This window comes from Amblyomma mixtum, chromosome 10, assembly GCF_055824585.1.
Source record: "Amblyomma mixtum isolate Tamu chromosome 10, ASM5582458v1, whole genome shotgun sequence".
Classification (NCBI taxonomy): Eukaryota; Metazoa; Arthropoda; class Arachnida; order Ixodida; family Ixodidae; genus Amblyomma; species Amblyomma mixtum.
Window position 1 is genome coordinate 175,728,439 of NC_143021.1, and position 24,054 is coordinate 175,752,492.

The window sequence follows — 24,054 nt, forward strand, 5'->3', positions numbered from 1 at the left end:
ATTAATGCGTAGTTTTTGCCTCCTTTCTTAGATTGAATAATATTATTCTTTTTGCACGCTTTCAATACGTTTTCGGAATTACCACTGTGCCTGCAGTCACGAAAATACGAAGTCGCTCAACCCTTGCCGGACGTCCTCCCCTTTTTATTGCTTGTAAAGACTTCTTTACTGCATCTTTTGTTACCGCCGACATATAATTCCTCCTTCATCGACGACAGCCTCCTTCATCAGCGTCCTTCGCCAGTGTAAACTTTCTCGCCTACTTTAACTACTCTATCGGCGCTCCTAAGTACCTTGTAATTCTCTCTTAGTGTCTGCATCTGGTCTCTGCTCATGCTCAATTTCCTCTTCACCGCTTTTAGGCTCGCTCAGATTTGAGAGCTGCGTCGGTTTTGTCCATGTTACAACTTGTAGTGTCGTTCCCCTTATGCTGATGCATTGGCTTAGCCAAATTCTGCCGCCTTTATTTCTACTATGTCGGTTGAAACTTTCATGCTTTGGCTTCTCTTGATATCTTTTGTGCCATGACAAAATTTTCCACTGCCCCTCTTAGCTGCCCAACCCTTCCTTCTATTACGCACAGTGGGATTACATTGGCAACATTACCACTACTTCTACACTTCGTTCGTCGGCCTCAACTAAAAGGTAATAACAGTTCTTGAGTGACATACACACCTTCTCTACTTTTCCTCTAACAGCTAGCTCGTTAATGTGGAACTCCCTCTTTCGTTTTCTCTATTTTTTGTTCAAACTGAAGCTAATTTGAGACCTTGCTATCCTATGCTCTTCACATTACACCATGTCTATAGGACCTCAGCATCCTACACGATGCCGGCAGGGAGACACATATCCATGCTATTTCATTTCCGATGTCACCTCTTCGGCTCTCCTAAATCCACTTGGAACTCTTCTGTTTGTCGAAGAAGGTATTCATCATTCGTGAACTGTTTTCGTCTGCGAACTCTGTTAAGAGCTTCCCTCTGCGATTGCGAGAATATTATCCATAAATCGCTAGTGCACAGCTGAATCGCTGCTTTTTTCTGTTTTGCATTGAAGTCATCTGTCAGTATACTGTTTGCGATGTGATATCACTGAATTGTGAATTCTATGGTTTCATATAAGCTCTCAAACGTCTCAGCACCATAACTGGATGTAGGTACTCAGTCCTACATCCTACCTCTTATTAAGATGAAATCAAAACTGCCATTCTCCCGTCAACGCTCAGTAATTCGGCCATGCCTCCAGCTGTATCATTACTCTTCAGGCACCTTACACATAGTTCTCGCCTGTGCAGGGAACCACGATAGCATAGTAAACGGGAGCCTTTTACTTTATATTGCTCAACCTATCCTAATCTCACTGTGACATCCACCTTAAAGTAGTATATAACGTAACTTTTGCGTGCATGTTTTCTTCGCTCTAATGAGGCGCATAACATTATTATACACGGACTAACACGTCGTGTCCTCCTACAACCACTGAATAATTTATTATCGAATTGCTTTCTAATGTTGTTTCGGTTTCGGTTTCAACAGCCGCACAATGGCTGAAACGAAAAAAAAAGGAATAAATGGCAGCTCGGAGCAAAGCACACAAACACGCACAAAAGCCCCTAAACTCGCACCGTACGTTTTCAAATGATCAACATGGGTATCATTATGGTCGCAATGCATATAGGATGGATGCCAGCGCCACTCGCGGTAAGGAGGCCAGAATTTTGAGTCGCTCACTTCACATTTCGCTTACTTCATTACCTCAACCATCTAGGAACTTGCAAACTCCGCCACCTGTCCCAATTAAATTGTGTCATGCCATAAAATAGAGCATAATTTTGATTAATTATCAATTTTTCCTGACTAAGGGGAGTCGAACTATGCAATTTTTTTCTACGTTATTTTTGTATGACTCAATCGGCCACGCATGCGATACCTGTATGCGATATATATTATAAAGCTGTTATTCACGCCAGCATTTACGAAGTGCAAACAACATGTGGCTGTAGTAAATATTAGGCCCATTTCCGCTTTTCCGGTTACACTGGTAAGGAAAGTTTTGTTGACCAGGGTGTCATGACAATGCAGCAGCCAGTGACGGGGATAGACTGAAAGTGATGGCCAACAAGATACCAGAGGTATCCTTCACTGGGAGAGGCAGAAGCATGTCAGAAGAGCAGCGCGCATCCTGCATGGCTCATCGGATGGGTTAGCCAACAGCGCGTCATTGTGGCTGAGGATGCAGCGCTCTGCGATAAGTCCGCCGGTATCAGAGTGTCTCGGGCGGAAGCGAGGCTAACTTCATGCCAGCCAGCAAGGATAAAGTTACGCTTCACCGCATAGCATTATCTCGCCACCAGCCGCCTTTCCGGAAGATGCCGCAGAGCTGCTGATGAGGCGCGGTCCGCTTACTCTTCCGGCCGACATTGTTGACTCACTAAGAGGCTATGATTGCCGCAGCCATGCAGGAGGGAAAGAACTCAGAAGAGGCGGTTACGTCACAGTTTTTGAAGCCGGCTTCACCCTTGCCCCCCTCCCCCCCCTCCCCCAGGATTTTGCCGGCGTCAGGCAGTACAGCCGACCTCGCCGCTATTGGCTGTTACTATTGGCTGCGCGTCGACCAAAGACTCCCAACATTCCTTGCGAAAGCGTGTGACTTCCAGCTCACTTTATGGCGTGCAGCTGGGATAGCGATGGCCTCTCCTGATTGTTCCTTCCTCCAAGGCCGCCACAGACTAAGCGATGCGACACGGCGCCTACACACAAAAGGGCAGCCTTCCATCCCCATCCGTAGTCTTTATGCCACAATATAAGCATTTCGATCCCAAAGCTGGCTTCCACAACTTCAGCGGCAATCGGTGGGCGGTAAGCTGATTATCAAAACGCACAGGCTTTTACTGCGATTTCTGGTCCGAAAATGGCAGCCGCTTTGACGAGTATGCAAACTATGTATCCTGGACGGGCACGGAAGAGGTGCAACGTTCACACCACGCTTGAGAGCCAAGCTCAATTCATCATCACTGTGCAGGTACCAGAACTGGGCGGCTCAGAAAGGTGTCGCGGTCACACACTTTATGGTACCGAAGCGTATGTTCTAAGTGTGCTGATTCAGCTAGCATGCGCTTTGTTTTCTCTTGGATAAATATCGTTTCCTTCACATAGTTTCCCGCTGTCTCGTTTCTCACCCTGGCATATGAGTCATATATTACATAAACATATCGCCTCTATGCACTGCTTTATCATTCCCTTGCGTTACCACTGGATTAAAGGTACCTTCGGGGCGTGCTTAATAGCCGGATACAACTCACCTATAGTAATCGCCACATAAAATTATTCCGCGACAAAAAGTAGCCCGCTGTTAAAACTTGCCAGAATACCTAAACAAACAGGCAACCACGAGACGAAATCAAAAGCTATGGAATTGGGATGCCTTTGGTAGTTTTTCATTATAATGTCAAGCATAAAACAGCTGATTTAGTTTACTCTTGTGATTGGTTATAAAGTTATTGGTTACAGTGATTGGTTGCACAGCACACCGCGGATCATAGTCGACTGTTACCAATAAATGTTTTATTTTATTTGTATCCTACTGTAACAGAAAAATATACTTGGAGTAGTTCGTAGGTGCACCGCGGCTAAGCGCAATCACCCCACCCCCTATCACGGCAAGTCCCAGGGGCCGAGCTTGCGGAGACACGCGTTTGATTTCGCCCACAGGTACAATTGCGTTCAATACAGGCAAGAGTGTGTTTAGACAGCTTCCAGAATCTATACGGAAGTCACGGTAGACCTAAAATAATTACAAGTAGTCCGTGTATGACGCGTATCGCCTTCCACACGCAGGAAGGGCGTCTATTCTTGTGTATCGCGCCGCTAACGCGCGTGTAAGCATCGTTGTTTAATAAGCTGTCTCCCTGTGTATCTCCTGCTCTGGAACTGCCATTTGTCACGGCCACGTTGAATTCAATTATTTAAAACTCAAGCATATGTCACACAAGGGGCTGGTACCAGCCATGGGTTGAAAATTAATTAGAGACTGAGACCCTTCTTCAGGGGCGACTCAATGCACAGCACGCAGCCCACAGCAGAATTCGCTTCTTCTCCTTGGTCACGTGGTGTAGGCCCTACACGCAGGCGTAGGGTGAGACCCCGTGCACACTTCAATGTTCTCCTTTCTGTGCTGAATGTGCCGTGTTTCAGATAAAGTCTCTAAAGCAAATTGTGCTTCATCCCAGCACGTTGATTCGCTATGAAGCGATTCTTGGGTTGAAGCGTTCGCAGTGGTCGGCAAAGGCACTCATTTAGCTCCCCATCCTACTGACGTCCTTTCTTGAGTTGCTGCAGTCTCTCACCCCAGTTCAGCTTTCCGATGTACGAGGCAGGGAATCCCACGCAACGAATCTCCTATATCAAACCCTTTCGTTTCTCTTTCGGGGTGCGGTAATTGGTCTTGATGGGAAGCGGCTGAGGACACACAAAAAACGATGCTTTCACATCGCCTTGTGAGCTGTCCTTTCAAAACGGCCAATGTTCTCTGATGAAGCTGTATGTGTTCATGTGACGGTGGCCACCATATTGAAGCCTTTCCGAGTGCTTGTGTACTGATCAAGTTATTTCTTCGGGGCTCTCAGACATGCGGCTTTGTTGTGTTATCTCTTGATGCGTTGCAGAGGCGCTACGCCACCGGTGTATTCTTTCTTTTCCGTCAAATAAATTGTTGTAAACCTTTTCATTTCATAGCAATAGCAGCGCTTGTTCGCTACACAGGAGATTTTTTTGTTGTTGCAGTAATAAGGCTAACATCTTATCGACACTTTACTATAGTTTTCAGAACGGAGCGATAAGCTGGAACCAAAACTGGTTATTATCTTTCATTAACTTCTGGCACAGAAGACTCTCCGTCGGTCCTAGCTGAAAGCCATCTCCAGAAAATATTTCATGCCGAAAGAAAAGTCCGCATGCAGCGTCGCCTGTCTTCTTGATCCATGGAGCTGGAACGCAGTTTGCATGCACCTAACACATCGACACTGTTGTGTCCCCTTATTGCTTTTGTGTGTGTGCGCCCCCGCGTCCTCCTCCTAACGACAGTTCGCATCCTCCTCCTAACGACCACTCAATCCTCCTCCTAACGACACTTGCCCCTCGTCGCACGCTGTCACCAGATGCCCCCCCACGGTGCGCCCCCGCACCCTCCTCCTGTTCTGGGAAGCCACTCCCTCCCGTGGACGCTTCTCAACTCCCTCCTTTCTTCGGGCGGCCAGTTCGGCTCCTACCTCGGTCGACGCTGGTCGCACCCTCATCGGCTTAAAATAAACGAAGTCTAAAAGTACCGTGTGCGTCTTTCGCTGCATTCAACACAGCGACCGGACACGACAGTGGCGACGAGAAAGTGGATTCGACCCGCGCTACGCAACGCTATTGACAAGCCATGGCTACGCGAGGGTTTCCCAATCAGATACCAGAGTTCAACGGCTCATCGTGGTCATCGTGGGTTGGACGTCTTCAGTTCTACTTTGAAGCTAACAACATCACAGACCCAGCCTTGAAGAGGGCCAACCTGCTGACGCTGTGCGGGGAGCAGACCTACGATACTGTCTGCGCCCTTATTCAGCCAAGCACACCAGCGGCAGTGTCTTACGACGACATCGTAAAAGCGCTGCAAAAGCACTACGACCCAAGGCCATCCGAGGTCTACAGCCGGGCTCGCTTCCAACGACGAGATCAACTGGGAGGAGAAACTGTGAGCGCCTACGTAGCCGCGCTCAAGAAGCTCGCTGCCGACTGCAATTTTGGAACACTGTCGACAACAGCTACCGGGCAGGAGGGAGACGCAGCTTCTTCTGCTAACACCACCATGCTTCCCTTGGACGTGATGTTACGCGACAGATTTGTGTGCGGACTGAGTGACGAGTCACTGCAGCAGCGCCTGTTCGCTGAGAAGGACCTCACATTCAGCAAAGCTTACGACATCGCCGTTCGAGCGGAGAGCGCCGGTCACCAGCAGAGAGGGATTCGCCGGAACACCGAGCCGGTACACCAGACAAGCAACCAGGTGCGCAAGCCTTCTGTTGTTGTAAAATCGGTCAAAAAGGCACAACGCTGCTGGCGGTGTGACGACCAACACAACCCCCAGGGATGTCGATTCCAGTCAGCCACGTGTAATTTTTGCCACAAGCGAGGGCATATCGAAAGAGCATGCATTACGAAACGGAGACTTGCCAAGATAAAGTCACCTTCCCAGCCTAATCACAGCGTCAACGCCTCAGAGAATACGCCGCTATCTGATCTCCATGGAACAACATCAGCAACACCATCTGTGTTGTACGACCTGAACACCATGAATCTCGGCACGCGACCGAAGATTTTTACAGAAGTAAGCGTACATCACCAGCTGATTAAGTTCGAGGTGGACTCCGGCGCAGCCTGTACTCTGATCAGTGAGGACACGTTCCGAACTTCATGGCCATCTGACGCACCCGCCCTGCAACAAGACGACACGCACCTGCGAACGTGGTCAGGACAGAATCTGCCACTATTGGGCTCTGCCAACGTGCAGGTTAACTACAACGGCCAGACCCATACGCTACCTCTGCTTGTTGTGAAGGGCACAGGATCAAGCCTTCTAGGGAGAAACTGGTTTTCTCCACTAGGCGTGATGATATGCGGCATACACCAGACGCCGAGCCAGAACATGGTTGAGCAACTGCAAGAGAAATACGAAAGAGTATTCTCGGAAGAGATTCCAGGAAACGAAGGGCCCCCGGTCACACTGGAGTTGTTGGACAACGCGCAACCCAAATTTCTGAAGGCCAGGCCGGTGCCGTTTGCTCTCCGAGCTTCAGTTGAAAAAGAGTTGAACAAACTGGAGCAGCAAGGTGTCATCGAGCCGACGCAGCATTCAGAATGGGCCACACCACTTGTCGTAGTTCGCAAGAAGAACGGAACCATACGCCTCTGCGGAGACTACCGGAGCACCGTCAATCTTGCGACTAAAGCGTCCTCTTACCCGCTACCGACACCTGAAGAAGTATTCAGTGTACTACGTCGCGCAAGAGTCTTCAGCACATTGGACCTCACCCAGGCGTATCAGCAGCTGAAGGTGAGCGAGTCAACTGCTGAATTATTGGCAATTAACACACTGAAAGGCTTGTACAAAGTCAAGCGACTGCCTTTTGGCGTAGCTGCAGCCCCGGCCATATTTCAAAAATTCATGGAGACAGTGCTTCAGGGCATCCCAGGAGTTTGTGTCTACCTTGACGATGTCATCATCAGTGGCACTTCCACTGAAGAGCATGCAGTGCGCCTAGAGCTCGTTCTCGAAAGGCTAGCAAACGCTAATTTGTGCATAAGCAAATCGAAGTGCTGTTTTGCGGTGCCAGAGGTGCAATTTCTGGGACACCGAATTGATGCGGAAGGCATTCACCCTACCGAGGACAAAGTGCGAGCGATCACAGAAGCACGAGCTCCAACAAACAAGCAGGAGCTACAGGCTTTTCTCGGACTCTTGACGTTCTACGACCGGTTCTTGGAACAAAGAGCTACCGTGGCCAACGACTTATACCAACTCCTTCGGAAAGATGTGACATGGACATGGTCGCCACGCCATCAGCAGTCATTCGATGCCCTGAAAGACCTGATTCGAAGATGTACAGTCCTCCGCCACTACGACGAAAGGAAGCCTCTGCTTTTGGCTTGCGACGCATCACCGTACGGAGTCGGCGCGGTTCTATCGCAAACTGACGAGCAAGGAAGGGAAGCTCCCATCGCCTTCGCCTCACGTACGTTGTCGCAAGCAGAACGCAACTACGCGCAACTTGACAAAGAAGGGCTAGCCATCGTCTACGCGGCGACACATTTTCACCAGTACATTGCCGGCCGGAAGGTGACCTTTATAACCGATCACCGACCGCTATTGGGCATTCTGGGACCACAAAGGCCTATGCCACCAACTTTGTCTCCGCGAATGACACGTTGGTGCATCAAACTCTCAGCGTACGACTACGCTCTGGTCTACCGCAATGGGAGTAAACATCAAAACGCCGATGCGCTAAGCCGTCTGCCACTAGACGCAACTGTTCACGAACCATTTCCACCAGGAGACGTTCTGATGTTCGAAGCACTGCCAGAACCTCCGCTTACAGCAGGCACAGTTGCAGCATCTACGCAGAAGTGCGCAGCTCTCCGGCTAGTTTACACAGCTGTTCAACAAGGCAACGTGCATAAACTCAAAGGGGACAACTTCGACGCTTACCGCAGGCGAGCTACAGAGTTGAGCACCCATCGCGGCTGCATCATATTTGGGTCCCGAGTTGTGATGCCGAGAGAACTACGCGCACAAGCTATGTCTCTCATCCACGCCGGACATCGGGGCATCGTTGCAATGAAAAAGTGTGCCAGAAGCTACATGTGGTGGCCTGGCATTGACAACGACATCGAAACAGTGGTGCGAGAATGCAAGCCTTGCCAGAGCAGCCGGAGCGCCCCGCCGAAAGCTCCTGTCCCAGAATGGGAAAAGCCAGACACACCATGGCACACACTGCACATTGATTTTGCAGGACCAATTGAGGGCTGCACTTTCCTTGTGGTCGTAGATGCCTACACAAAGTGGCTTGAGATAAGGCAAATGGGACAGACGACTTCGGCAGCAGTCATTGACAACCTCCGATCACTATTTGCAACGTTCGGCCTGCCGCGCAAGGTAGTGTCGGACAACGGAACACCGTTTGTGTCTGCGGAGATCCTCAAGTTTTATCGCGACAACGGGATCTCATCAGTTACATCGGCCCCCTACCACCCAGCGACAAACGGACAAGCCGAGCGCTACGTAGCCGAGCTAAAACGCGCCCTTGAAAGAGATCAGACAGGCTCGCTGCAGCGCCGCCTTGCGCGCTTTCTCTTCAAGCAGCACACGACGGTTCAGAGCACAACAGGCGAGACCCCCTCGAAAATGATGTTCGAGCGTGAAATGCGAACCCAGCTCACAGCCATCCTCCCCGAGCCAAAGGCAGACACGTTCCGGGAAGAAAAAGCAATTCCGCGCTGCGGCACGCTTAATGAGGGGCAGCGCGTCCTCGCCCGACAGTTTCTGAAAAAGCCACGCTGGGAGGAAGCTACAATTGTCAGACGCATAGGCCTGCGCTCTTGGCTCGTCAACATACATGGCACAGTAGCACGCCGACATCTCAACCAGCTGCGTAGATTTACGACGCCGTCTGAGAGCTGTCCGCCAGCGGAGAGAACACGTGCACCATTTTCCCACATAGCCTGGCACCTCTTCCCGGAAGAAGAGACTTCGCCCAGGACAGACCCAGGAGACACAGCGAACAACAGCCAGCCTACAAGTGTTTCTCCCCCGAGCGCACAAAGCCAGCGCGCCTCCACGCGTGAGCGCCGACCCCCTGCACGATACCAGGCAACTTTCTAAGGGGGAAGGAAGTGTTGTGTCCCCTTATTGCTTTTGTGTGTGTGCGCCCCCGCGTCCTCCTCCTAACGACAGTTCGCATCCTCCTCCTAACGACCACTCAATCCTCCTCCTAACGACACTTGCCCCTCGTCGCACGCTGTCACCAGATGCCCCCCCACGGTGCGCCCCCGCACCCTCCTCCTGTTCTGGGAAGCCACTCCCTCCCGTGGACGCTTCTCAACTCCCTCCTTTCTTCGGGCGGCCAGTTCGGCTCCTACCTCGGTCGACGCTGGTCGCACCCTCATCGGCTTAAAATAAACGAAGTCTAAAAGTACCGTGTGCGTCTTTCGCTGCATTCAACACAGCGACCGGACACGACAGACACCAACTATGCCATTTATTATTTTTGACGGTACAGATTAGTAACGAAGTTAGTCAGGCTGTACAGCATGCAGACGTTAACTAGAGTGAATGTTATTCTCTATGTTCGAATTTGCATTTTCCTTTGCAAATTGGGCTTCATTGTGCCTTGTGCTTGCAAGCTGAAGCGGAAGCATAACAGGGTTGCTGCATTCCACGTATGAGGCGTTTCGACATCTCCTTCGCCCGATGCTGAGGTGAATAGCTGTGCTCATATCGATAAACCGAACTGCGGACGCAGCCACTGTGCAGATTGGCAAGAGCCATGTGTGCAAGAAGCTTACGGCAGGGATTTCGCCTCACTTAGTGCCGTCCTCCATTTCCGATTTTCTAGTGAGAGGTGACCATCCTTAAATCGTGAGATCAGTAAATACAAACAAGTTACCCAAACCGCTCTGCTATAAATAGTTGTAGCGGACTAAGCATTTTACCGCAAAAAAAAAGACAGAAAAGAATAAAATGTGAAAAAAGTGGATTGAAAAAACAAGAAATTGCACTCTCCATCCGAATGCAGCGGCCGGAGCAGTCCCGCCCCATGCCCAATTTAGGAGGCCGCGCTCCACGTCTGTGCTTTAGGAATTGCAACCCAAATGAATGGCCTGCAAGAGCCATCGTTTGGTATTGTCTTACTATTCTTCGTTTCACAACATCATAACTTGAGGCCGTGCTTTAGAAATAATCTCGAACGACAACTTGAAATTGCATTGTAAACTGTGGTATGCAGTAATCTGCAAGCCAATGTTCCGTATAGCTCCTTTATTTGAAAGTGGTGAACGCGCTAAATACACATGGCTGTTTTCCATTAAAAGCAGATGGAATCTTTGGCCTCTAAAAGACCAGAAATTAGATAACATTTAGAGAAGGAAGATCAAGATCCATGTAAAGGCCGTCGTGCTTGGCTCCAAATGAGGAACAATATAAGTGTCCCTCTTCGGCAATGAGGCTATCGTTGCAGAAGAGGATGTTCATTTGAACGATCTATGTGCGAGAGAAAGCAAAGTTTACCTGCAGGCCTAAGGTCTAGTAATGAAAGCGTTCCTATCCAGTTCCTATTCCTCTGTGTTCCTATTGCCTTCATGTGGTACCATAGAGTTTCTTACTATTACCTAGAGGGAAAGCTGGCAGCTGGTCTATGGGAGTTTGCATGGCGACCCCTCGAGACCACTTCAGCCACCATGGGCGCTCAAAGCATAATGGGGCGGTGAGCTACTTGTTGCGGAACAGCAACTTTTGGCCAAAAAATAATAGAAAAATAAAGCTGTTTGATAACTACAAACGTCCTAATATTCAATATCTTGTCTAATGATTGCAACAAATGAGCAGAAAAGCATTTAAGTGCAAAGTTTGCCCAAAATAAGAGACGACTCGCTCTCTTATTGGCCAAGCATTGAACACTATAAAAGCTAATATTTCGTAATTAACAAGCACATTTTTAAAAGTAAATATGTTTTAAAAAAATGTGTTGTTGCTTAGATACTTTAAGAAGTTTTTTAATGGCATTTCGGAAAAGTGAAACCTTTTATTGGCGTTGTGTGTCTATGCGTTTTTACTACTATGGTTTTTGCACACTGTGTTCGCGTGAAAGTCGTCTGCGCACACACGAACAGCGTTTTCGGAATGAAACATCTCAGTAGTGCCACTTTGTGTTCCCGATAAACTACGACTGTGCCGCAACAAGCACCTCACCGCCCCATGATGCTTTGGGCGTCCATGGTGGCTGAAGTGCAGCGCCGCCAGCTTTCCCTCTAGGTAATAGTAAGAAACTCTATGTGTGGTACTAAAAGCTCGAGAGATTAGTCTTATGCTATTAGCACAGGAGACCAGTGGATGTACCCCAAGAGCATACAGAGCATGGACGCCTGATGAACAGTTTCCTCGTTCGAAAAATCTTGCTGCGACGACTGTGCCAATGAGGCCCATGCAGCGCAGAATTGTGCGTGAATAAGACCTGACCCTGACACTCGGCCTACACATACAGCCATTAGTCGCATGGCATCGACCAACCGTTTGTGAATTGTCATTCTAAGCTGTCATTTTTCTTACCCAGCTTTAGCGTAGGTTCACGAGAAATCCTTTCTTGCGTTTGCGTTGTGGGGAAACGAAATTTATTCTTTGTTTCAGTTCGAAGATTTGCTAAGCGGTATATGTGCCCACTGCCTATAGGTTGTCGTGGAAGCGTTTGTCGTGCATCGTGAAAAGGCTTCGATTCTTGCAGCTCACCGTCATCAACACAATCATACGTTGCTCCCTGTGGACCGTCAGTTAAACCTATTCTGGTAGTTTGGTTCTGTATGCCATTATTCCTGCGCACGCTTACATCAGGTGGCGGTAGTCCACCAAACCGGCTGGAGTTAGGCATTTGCGGAGTATTCTGGGTAGACGTCTTGAGAGCTTCATCAGCATGTGACCGCAGAGATAAGGGCCGGCCCTATACTTCACGTTCTAATGGACAGCTTCTTCAATCACATTAATATGCGAGGCAGGGGAGATGTCTGGGCTATGACGGTATGTGAACTTTTCATTAGGATTTATTCAAATGGAGAGGACAGCGCCGATGGACAGAGTGATCTCCTATTTTTTTTTAAATCGCCCGGTCCTCGTTTTCTAGTCAAACTACTTTTCCTGGTTTTGTTTGATCTGCATACGTGTCCATAATTCCTTACTAAATTGCTGAATTTGGGTGCATTTCCTTCACTTTTCCTTCTTTTGCGAACGTCACAACAAAACGAAAGATGGGTTTGCCCATGTTTGCCTTGCTGGTGCAGAACAACCAAAAACGTAAAATAAGGGTAGCATATATCTTGAAGAAGTCTTAACATGTGCAGTGGACACTTTTGTGCCCCGGTCGGGCACGGTGATGTTTCATTCAGCGAATTTGGCCTGTTCGTGGGCATCTGAGGGGTAAATCTGGCGAAAAGAGAATGTTCGCGGAGTTTGCGGGAACTTTAAGAACCGAAAGTGTCTCAAATGTTCTTAATTTTAGCGGTTTTCAAGAAGATCCATGGAACAAAAGAGACTGAAATAGGAAACGTTGTGTTTGAGTGAATTCTTGGTTAATTAGCATGAAGCATGATGAGTGGTTGTGCTGCCTCTTTCATGACTGCTTTATTATAGATGTCAACTATTTAATGGCGCGCAGCGCAATTGTAATTGTGCCTCGCTAGACCACTAAACTTGTTTGGTTTCATTTCGATGTGGAAGAGCCGCACAAGAGTGACCTGTTCTCTCCTTGTGCTCTCCTTTCCAGAGACTGAGTGCAAAATTTTTTCCCCATTTAAAACAACGTCTACAGTATAAACTCTTCCTGCCAGGTAGTTTTATTCTTTGGCAGAGTTTGCCATGTGTACTTGTTCGAGTGAAAACACAATCCTGTGCATCCAAGATATGCTTTGTAAACTTGCGAAGCGTACTTTGAAAAACCCGCTATGCCTTTTGATCCTTCGCTCTCTCTTGCTCTACGTGCTTTGTACACGTAAGAAAAAGAAGAGCGCCACTAGTCCAACGAGGATGCTCCGAGGAACGACAGTGGCTTGAGATGATAGTTGAGGAAAGGCGGTGACTTGAGATGATAGTTAAGGAATGACAGGGGCTTCAGATGATCGTCGAGGAACGACAGTGGCTTCAGATGATCGTTGACAGCCTCGCAGCATCTGCATTGAAGCGCTCAACTTCTTGAAGGATTCTCGGAACGCTTCGAATCCTGTAGGGCAGCTCTTCTGTGTCGTCTCGTCTACACAAATCGTGAACACTGCATGGATCCTGCAGCAAAAAAAAAAATATATATATATATATATTTGGAATCGGCGTTACTAGAGGCTTTCCCGGAGCACAATTTTGTACGAGCAGATTCTTGTTCACTTATTCCCGAAAGTTTTAAAGTTCATGCCCGTCGCCCTCAGATGAACGGTCTATAGGCAGTCCATAGACTTCTTACAGACTCTATTGCCTTTTCCTAGATTTCTTTTTGTCTATTCTTGGTCTATAGACTGTCCATAGGCAAAAGTCTACCAAAAGTGTATGGCCATAAATCTCTAGATTGTCTATAGCATTTGTATTCCCTATATAGAGTTCTGTAGTATTTATCTATAGCGAGTCTATATGCTTTATAGACAAAATTCTATAGACTGTCTATAGAATGTCTATAGACTGTTTAAAAAAATCGTAAGAGTGGTCAAAAGCCGCCCGACAATGCCATTGTACGTTTGGTAGCACAGCTATGACTGGATTTTGGTAAAGGTTGCGTAAGGTTTTGATAACACGCACTATGATCATCAGAAAATAAATGTAAGCCTTCCTGCTTTAATATCGCTACCAACCTGTTCTTAATGCAATCCAAATTAGTCCACCTCACGTGCGCTTCCGCGCTGACTCAGTGATTATTCTGCTCTACTGCTCACCCGAAAGACGCGGATCCAATCCTGGCTGCGGAGGTCGCATCTCGATGGAAGCGAAATGCTAGAAGCTCGTGTGGTGAGTGTAATGGCAGGGCACGTTAGAGAACCTCATGTGGTCGAAATCATCAGGAGTACTCCACTACGGCGTCCCTCATAGCCTCAGAGTCTTTCGAACGCTAGACCCCCCTCCCCCCCCCCCCAAAAAAAAAAAAAAACAAATACCAAAACCGTCTCACCAGCACTCATCGATCGGTCCTCCGGAAACAAGGAGCAAATATTTTCTGGCGCACTCCTTCATCAAATCACTGTAAACGCAAGCCAACAACTTGCGTACGCCTGCAAGAGTACAAGAAGGATCATTTCACGCAAATATTTGACAACTTTTGTCGCGAGGAGGCCACCAGGGCAACAGGCCGGCAAACTAAAAGCCTGGTACTAAATTGTCCATTAGGCAAACCCAACCCCGACCACAAAGAGAAGAAAGTGAACCGGGGGCGGCCCAAGCACACATGTACTCAGCGGTCGTCGGGCTCATAATGGCCGCTGCTTTTGGCCGAAGTTGCTTAAAAATCATTGCGGAAATCCCAGATGATGCGCTCAAAACGTAGTGATCAATGCCAAAAGTCGCATATTCTGTCGTGCATGTGACCCCTATCATCGCCGAGAGATCCGGTCGCACCTCGTGGAGTAGTCCACTGCGATTAAGCGAGGAGATAAAAAAAATTACCTGCCGAACACCTTTTCCTATGCAGACTGTAGAATCTCCGCGAAAGTGGCTGCTATTTGAGTGTCATACAGCCCAGCGCCACTGGTACCAACATGGCCTAGCAGCCGCCGTTCCTCGTAGGCGAAGTGACCCTTCTATCATTGACTTCAGTGTGAGTCCGGAGATTTGGCCGCTTGAACTGCTCTCCCCAGTTGCCTTATGTAAAACGTTGTGAAGGTGGCGACACGAGCCGAGTCCGGCACCTAAGCTGGCTAATAATATGGACATAGTTTGCTGGACCGCTGCTGCATCGCATCAAGATCCAGACGGAAGCATCTTTAACTCGAAAACGTCGTGCTGCGTTAAGAAGGCGGTCTTCTTTCAATATGTCTGCTCAGCTTTCATCTGCCAACAGCCACTTTTGAGATCCATCGACGGGAACGACTTGTCACGGTAGGACCGGTACTGTATGTCGCCGACTCGTCCGAACAGATAAGATTCAGGTGAGTAGGTGGTGAGGGAACCTTTCAGGTAAAGCTCCTGAAACACTGCGATAAATCCCTAAGCGGTACAAGACGTAGGTCGAGATCGAATTGTCCCTGGGCGCCCTGGTCGTGTCTCGCTCGACGGAGTAATCACGCTGTGTGTCAGAGGCCATAAACAGGAGTTGCGGAAAAGCAAAAATAGTGTTGCTCCAAGGCACTATGGCCCGTGGTTCCCTGCACGGATTACTGATCTGTCGCGTTATTGTAATTTATGTCTCGTGCTACAGATCAATATCAGGCAGTTCGCTCACATTTCCATCGCTGCACAAAGCGCTTAGGCGCCATGACATGGCTTACTGTTATGAGGGCTAAGCCTGAATAAAGTGTATAACACTTGCGCCCTTAAAAAGGAAAACATAGTCGAGACACTACCAACTTGTTATGACCAGAAAAGGATGAGCATGGATAAAATGAAAAGCTAAAATATAAGACTTCGATCAGCATGTTTTTACGCAAAGCGTGTCGTAGTAAGCTCTAATACTGATATAAAAGAACTGTTGGAACAAACAGAGAGAACGCCGTAGATGTCAGGCAGGCTTTCTGGACAATACAAATTGAACGACAGCCGAAGCGATGGTCGTGTACGCTGAACATTAAACACAGATATGCATCCTTTTGTGTGTTTCTGAAAACACTCTCTTTCCGCCCTCTCAACCAGACATAACAATTAGACAGTTTTCGTTCTCGCAAGAGCTTCCCAAGGTCACTTCGAAGCTCCTTCACAACGTTTTCTTTCATTCCATGAGCTATCAAGGAGCGGACTCAAACTCTATCACACAATACTGCAGCCGTGTAGCCAAACGTTAAATAAAGCTGCTAAAGATGGGCACCGGAAAGGACAGAACGCAGAGACGAGCGAAGATGATATGGAAATACTGGTAGATATCGACCTTAGCGACAGAAAGCTGTCATTGGAGACCACCAAGACAGAAAATGCAGAGGGCACTTATTGCGAAGTTAAAATTTGGGTAATCTTTAAAAAAAATAAGATAGCCAGGAGTACACCCACCTATAACCTCATTTTCGTCGCAATCGAATTCCCGAAGGAGCCTGTAACCTTCTTCGAAGAAGCTGAAGTTCGCCTTCACTTCATCGGGGCAAACACTGAGTTGATTGTAGCATCGACTGTGAAGCGGAGGTCCTCTGTGTGGAAAGTGCAGTGAAACGAAACTTTTCATCTTTGCAGAAAACAGACAACAACCACAAAGCATTTCGTCACGAACAAGAGCGTTCTAAAACCTCAAATCAACATACTCGATTTTTTAAGTGTATTGGAAATCACCAATAAGTAATGTCGGCGCGTGAACAGAAAAAAAAAATGCAGCGATTAACTGGACTTCTCCGTAATAAGCACGCAGCAACACGCTCGTTCTTAAAAAAACAACGACTGAACTACTTTTCCTTTTCATTATAGCGACCGCCTCTTAACAGCCACATAGCTTTGTTTCCTGATGTGTCAACGAAGGAACTGAAGGCGCTGAAAAAAATGGCTGGCGTTTACAAGTAGTCGCCGTTTAATCAAAACGGTGGTTAATTTAAGTGTTTTTAGCCAATCAGAAAAAAAAAATGACCTTCGTGTACGGCGAAGCATCTTGTTCACAGTGAAATTAAAAATATAGAACGAATATTTTTGTGTATGTGTTCGTATCGCTGCTTTCAGAAAGGTTGGCGTTCACGGGCGTTCGAATATATATCTTCAAAACTGTCCCTTTCAGCTGGTCAAGCCGAGGGATTGGCGAAAACAAACGTTTCTAACCTAATTAGAGAAACATTACCAGAAAAACAGTAGAAAAGACAACGTGCACGAATGAAAGCTCAAAATAACTACAGCTTTCCTGGCGCTCCAATTATAGAAAGGGTCTATAGAGTGTCTATAGACTTCCTATAGACTCTTTTGCCTCCTTATAGATATTTCTTTTTCCGCACTGATTGTGTATTGACTGCGTACAGATAAAAACATACTAAAAGTGCATCACGTTAAATGTATAGACTGTCTATAGCATTTGTATTCTCTATCGACTGTTCTCTGGGATTGGTCTATAGCGAGTCTATAAACTTTGTAGACACATGTCTATGGACAGTCTATAGCCTTTCTTAACAATTTCCCATGGGTGCTTTTTCCCGGTAATGGGCTTTCGCGTGAAAAGTTTAGTCCTTTTAATTTTCTTCAGAAGTGGGACGACTGAGTGCTTGTTCAGTGCAATAGAGCACGATTTTTCTATTTGTGTTTTAATCCTAGACTCGCCTCTCGAAGTGGTTTATACCGATGGCATCAGGTCAGTTGTTTTGCCTGAGAAGACAGCGAACAAGCGCAATGACATTCGTCTAAAATACCAACACTAAATATCGACAATCCCCCCCCCCCCCTTTGCCATACGATTATGTGCTGGTTAGTGTTTTTACCAACAGACGGTCATGGACTAAAACTTCCGTGATCGGTATTTACAATTGAAATGAGCCAGTTATTAGTTATTGTGCCTAAGTTGGATTGTGTACTGTATAACATTTTTGGCTGTTTAAGCTTCTAGAACGCAGGCGGACAGCAAGAGATCCGCAAAAAATATTCGCTACTGGGGTAGGGATGAAGCGAGTGGTATGCGACAGGGGGAAAAATTGGACGGGCAAAATTTCTTTCAGTGTGGATCTGATGAATACGCAAGGCATGCTGAGAGCTTCGTGCACGCTAGCGTGGCAGCCCTGTGAAAAGTTTTGCGTTTCGCTGAAAAAAAAATTTAACAGATAGGGCTTCCTGTATTCTATGCAAAGGCATATTCAGTTGCTATGAAGCGCACGGCGCCCTGCCGCCAGCGCAGGTGCACTGCAATTCATATTTAGAGAGCGGATATAGATGCGTGTCAGCGTCCCTTCCATAAGCCTCCATCTACAGTCTGTACGTACCATGAACGGCAATGAGCTAGAGTGTATTGACGACATATGATTGACTGGGACCGTGGTGTGAATCCTTGACCAAGGTGCAGGGTAGAATTGGGCGATTGCGCAACACAGTACACAGGCAGGAAATACGAGAGAAAAGGAGGTAGAGAGCCACTTCCAAGAAAATATACAGCAACTCGTGCTTTAGCTGTACTCTCGTACTTTGCATGCTTCCAAAGACGGTTTTTAGGGCGTTAGGTCAAATACACCCGTTACTGAAGGTCGCGTTAGTGTGAAACACAGGGAGGTTTAAGTGGGACCAGTGGGTCGCGCTAATGGTACATACATTGTGGACCACCTAATTGGCGTAGAATCTTCGAAGTAGTATCAAACGATTCAGCGCGTTACAGGGCATATGATTAAGATTCGAATAAAAGCGGAGCTTATGATATTGATTTGCACCGATCACCTTTGGTTCCCCAAACCAAGGCTTCTCGAAATTGAAAACGTCTATTACGGCCATACTAATTGACATAGCACATTCGAAGTGGTGTCAAACGATTTGTCTTCGTGCGCTGCATGCGTTGGCACCAAAAAGTATATATCTGGATATAACGCCAAATTTGTGCCGGATGTAAGAAAGATGGCTAATGATGCAATATTCGTTCGACTTTGCTTACGCTCGATACCCATATGCCTCAGAGCTTTCCTCTTTTTATCACGTCAAGTTACATTACCCGGCAAAGGCATAGCCTCACTACAACTCTCTTTTGCTCGCGTAACAAATGAACTAATGGCGACAAGGGAGGAGGATTTCTCCAAATGGCTGACCAACAAAAATGAGAGTAGTAGCCTTCTCCGGTTCCTGCATGAAAACACCTTACGCGATTTTCTTTAGTATATAGCGAACCGAAACTATGCCTTTATGGCATGTGTGCGAAATAAAAAATGAACAACTCTTTGCAGTATTCGTTGTTCGCACTCACAATAGTGAACTGGAATCTACTAAAAAATAACGTGATCTCTTGCGCCAACGATAACTTCTTTCTTATCTTGTCTACAGTGACATTAGTTTGTTTATATTCTGTTCCCAGTGACAATGTTTTAGCTCTTTGGTGTAACCTAATGTGTTTTCTCTTCTTTGTTAAGCTCAACCTGTACGCGTTCCACAGATTCAAATATGGGCTTTATTAAGCTCTGCATTCTTTTACACACACCATTGCATGTATTATGCTTGTACCACCCTTCTGAAATCAGCGCAAGTGGTTTGCAATATTTTTATAATAACAATCCCATTAAATAACGGTCTCTTACCTGCACGCCTCTGCGTCTGTCAGCAGCGTTTCATTCTTCTCAACAGCAAGATGCGCGTAGCAGGCACGCGTCGTTTCCCAGGAACAAACATCGGGGACTAGTTCAACACTAGGCGTGACTGGAAAACGATTAACATTAAAGTTTAGTTAATGAAAGCAACACAATAAAAACTAAATTCTCCCATTAAAAGTGCAAAAGGGGATCTACAACTGCTTAAATAATATAACGAGATCCAAGTGTTTGTAGACTCTTCTATACATTGTGTTTTTTCACCTAAGAGTTTGCACAATTTTGAAAGATGGAGTTTTTGTGTTTCATGAGCACTTTTTCTTCATAGCTTTCTCAGCAGTATAGTACATCTGAATACAACTAAGATGTGCTAATTAGCTGGCTGATTGACTGGTAGTGAATAGATAACTTTTAATTATTCCTGTAGGCATGCATAATTTTTGAGAGGCGTGTAGAACACCGTAATTAATACCCATATCAGTTTTTCGAATTTCTGAAATGCTGTTACCCTCGGCGCTGTGGCCCAACGAAGTTTGGCTATTTCGACGAGTGGCGTGCACTGCAAAGGTTGCCTACATGTTTCTCGCAAGCGCATGCATTTTGTCTTGATATAGCAAGAATTTGCCTACAGCGACAAAGGAACCGCATTTTCGGAAATCTATAATCTGATATTTGCATTACTTACGGTGGGCAGCACTACTCTCATCAAATAAGAATCCCAACAGTAATAGTTAAAAAGTTAACTATTCGCTATTAGTTATTGAGCCTGCTAGTTAGCACTTCTTAGCAGCATTATGATGTACCAGCGCTATGCCCCAACACCGTCCTAATGTGACTGAAACAGCCTATTTCTACAATCAGGTAAAGATTTAGGTGAATCTCCACGTATGTAAGTATGTTTGTGCGGTCATTCTTCACCGGCACATTGTAGAAAATGAGCCCTGATTCGCTGACTTAAAAGTTTTTTTTTCAGAGAAAAGGCACAGCCAATACCCTGCATAATTCCCATTTATTTCATGTGGCTTTGCAAAAAGGCACGGAGGCCGTAGTAGAAGACATACAAGCAGGCAGGCGCTGCGGTTAGAATCTTTAAAGGGGCAAACTGGGGAATACGAACAGATAACAACAGGTCGGCCGTAATGGCGTAAAGATGTCAGAATGCCCTTGGGCTAGCGCACTTCAAAAACGATAACGAGCTTCAGAGATAAGGATGCCATTGATATAACTCGTCATAGATGCATTCGTGCATTCTGGCCACAATTGAGAGAAGTGATAAGCAAGGACGGAAACGCAAACACAGTAAAACTTTCTGTAGCGTGAATACCCAGGCTGTACTTTTTACCTGCGGATCAGCCAGTTTGCCTGCACGTATGATTAACAAGTGCACCTCAAGGCCATCTAACCTTTTGATTAGCTTTGCAGAAAAAAGGGGAGCAATCAATTCCCGCTTAACGTCGTTACGATGGCGCTGTTAGATATAACCGATGTCTGGGTGAGCTCACGCACCTACCAAAGAACAAGAGTTACTTTAGTGTCCATCATGCGGCAAACTGCGCCAGCAGGTGCCGTACCTCTGAGCAAATTATTTTAAAGAGACGATGAAATTAATTCGATGGGCATATTCCACTGCAACAGATTTGTAGAGGTGGTTATTTTCTTTATTGCAGACCAACTTGAAAGATCGGTGTGAGGCCTATAATTTAGAAATATTTTTTTTTCAAGAATCACTGCTCGCAACCGGTTAGGGCACAAGCCTCACCACCGCTCCTGTCTACCCCGATGACATGAGTGGGCAGATGGGGCGAGATTGAAGGCTGACCCTTCGGCCAACTGACGGCATCGGGGTAGGAGACACGTGGTGAGGTGTGTCGCCCTAATCGGTTTCGAGGTACACAAGCAGCAATATTTAAAACTATTTCAAGATTACTGGGTCCACACAGAGCTTTCAATTTGACTCCAATCTTCACAAAGACCACCTCTGAAAATCTGATGCACTGGAATATGCCCATCGAAATCCTTTCACGATCCCTTTAATCTTTACGACTATCGAAGAGATGTTATTTATTGTGGAGGAGAAAACTGACATATGTCGGTCACCTAGCCATTCCAAAGGTTTTTAATTTTTGCATTTAGACGCAATATACACATACGTATTCAAATACCGATTTTTTATTTATATTTAAGAAGTCAGTGGGATAATTCTTTCATCCAGAATAAAAAAGCGGAAGGTAGATGTCGACCGGGCGTATCATTTGATTGTACATTTTTCTGAAAGACACGGGTTTGATCCCGGCCGCGGGGCTCGAATTTCGATGGAGGCGAAATTCAAGAGGCCCGTGTACTGTGCGATATCAGTGCACGTTAAAGAATCAATGGTCGATACTTCTGGAGCCCTTAACTACGGGGTCCCTCATAGCCTGAGTCACTTTGGGACGTTAAACATCTATAAACCATAAACCGTATTGTACATTATTGTTGATTAGCTTTTGTGTATGAATTCATATTACTTCAAAAGCTTATATTGCAATAACATTTCGAAATCGAAGCAGTAGCTACGTTAGATTAAAGTTCCTTAAGCTCCCAACTGGTCTAATAAAGGGCCAGTTGTACACCACTCCACTCCTGTGCAACTATTGTGAGGTCGAACTAGATAAGTCAAGAACAAGATCACTAGATTAAGATCATGCACCCACCTTCTGTTGAAGCCACGATCTGAAGAAGAGCAAGCAGTGGCGCCAAGGTGAGGATAGTGCCCGCAAATGCGCTGGTGACGTGCGTTGCCATGGCCACTTTCGGACAAAAAAAGTGCGTGGTCCGACTTTGCGCGCCTCGAAGAACTCTACTGGGCCAGGCGCCCTAGGCTTCAGTGGCAGTTCGGGTAGAAGGCAGGGCCGGGATAAGGCACAAGAGTGAAGAGCGCTAACTTCCAACTGTTTATTTCAGCAAACGTGTCACGTATATATATACGCGAGCATGAGTGAAATCCGACAAAAGAGGAAAGTGCGAAGGGGACAGAACACTCGTCATGATGTCACCCCATATCACGAGGAACCTAAGAACTCCATACGCTCACTAGGCATCGCACCGCCCTCGACCGGCACCCGATAACTGAAGTGTCGTGCGTTTCACGGCCGGACGCAACTCGGCCGCTATTCCACCACCGGATGCCGGTGTCGCATAACGCCGGAGGTCGCGAGCTCTTGACATAAGACGCGAGGCAATCTTTCTCGGCGTCAACGGCTAACATACGCCAGGCGCAACAACGAAAAATTAACAACACTAGGCACGCTTTAGACATGGCTGCATCTTTTGTGCGCCGCGTGCAGAGGAACCTTAGTGCGAAAGGGGCATGAGTATTCACAATTCGCAGTCAGGGAAAAAATGACGCCTTTTATTCGCGGAATCCGCTTATTGGAGCTTTCATTGCCGTATGGGGACATATACGGGCTACAGGTAGTTCCTTATTCTTGGGCCGCAACAAGAAGGATGCCTGCAACCCAGTGGGTGGTGGTAGTGGTGGCGAAAACATTTAATGAAAGAGACAGGAGGATGTTTGGATCAGCCCTTAAGGGACTGATCCTTACAAACGCTAGGTGGAGGTCCCTAGTATGGGACCCCATTGGCGGGGGCCGCCGGCCGGGCGCGCCCGACTAAGCCTTGTTGTGCCTGTAAGTCGTGGCAGCCGAGCAGGGTCGCCTCCCAGTCCTCCCGGGTTGGGTTGGGTATGGGGGGGAATTCCGGGTTTGAGGGGCAGGCCCACACCATGTGGTAGGTGTCAGAAGACACCGCACTACTGTTCGGGCAACTGACATTAAAGGAAGGGTCAAAGTGTTTTAGTGCTGCCGGGCACAGAAATGTATTGGTGAGAAGGCGGAGAAGGAGCCGCTCATCCGCCTTCTTGAAACCCTGTAAGCGGCCATACCTTCAGAAAACAAAGGTTAGCATGAAAGAAGGGTGAAAAATGGTGCTGATTCTGATACATTTTAGCATCGCCATTGGCAGCTTAACAAAGTCCATATGAAGGCAAACGCCTCTACGATATTCTTCCAATTTAACCTGCCTGTGTCTGTCCTCTTATCTCTGCAAGCTTTCAATTTCATGTATAACCTTGACTTCCTGCAGCCCTCTGCTATGATTTTCGTCTATATGAACACACTCCGTTACCCTAAGGGAGCATCGCTTATCTCGCTTTCGCTTTACATGCTTTGCCCATGCCCATTTTTACTTCTTAAAACAGGTCCAAATTGGCTTCCATTCGTTTCCTGACCCACTCTGCTATCTTGGTGTTTGCTAACGTCAGATCGATATCTTTTCTTTCCAGAGCTAGCAGCGTTTTCTTAACCTTAATTTAAGCTTTTTTCAATAATCAAATTTCTCTCCCGTATATTAGTAAAGG

The 24,054-nt window shown here is 46.9% G+C and overlaps 1 protein-coding gene across 1 annotated transcript; it reads right to left on the reverse strand.

The window, feature by feature from the left end:
- Positions 1-12,321: 12,321 nt before the first annotated feature.
- On the reverse strand, positions 12,322-22,894 carry LOC149327806 (uncharacterized). The gene is made up of 5 exons (XM_089562746.1): positions 22,352-22,894; positions 19,650-19,767; positions 16,471-16,604; positions 14,447-14,546; positions 12,322-13,575 (listed from the first exon to the last, which is right to left on the reverse strand). Exons 1-5 carry the CDS (start codon positions 22,440-22,442, stop codon positions 13,389-13,391), a joined length of 630 nt encoding a protein of 209 aa, XP_089418872.1. The 5' UTR covers positions 22,443-22,894; the 3' UTR covers positions 12,322-13,388.
- Between the last annotated feature and the right edge of the window lie 1,160 nt (positions 22,895-24,054).

Bases quoted from the DNA above. Each gene is read 5' to 3' on its own strand.
- LOC149327806 (XM_089562746.1), bottom strand. From the start codon at position 22,442: ATGGCAACGCACGTCACCAGCGCATTTGCGGGCACTATCCTCACCTTG. The intron at 19,768-22,351 runs GTGGGTGCATGA...ATCGTTTTCCAG, and splicing joins GATCGTGGCTTCAACAGAAG to TCACGCCTAGTGTTGAACTA. The intron at 16,605-19,649 runs GTAAGAGACCGT...CTTTCCACACAG, and splicing joins ACAGACGCAGAGGCGTGCAG to AGGACCTCCGCTTCACAGTC.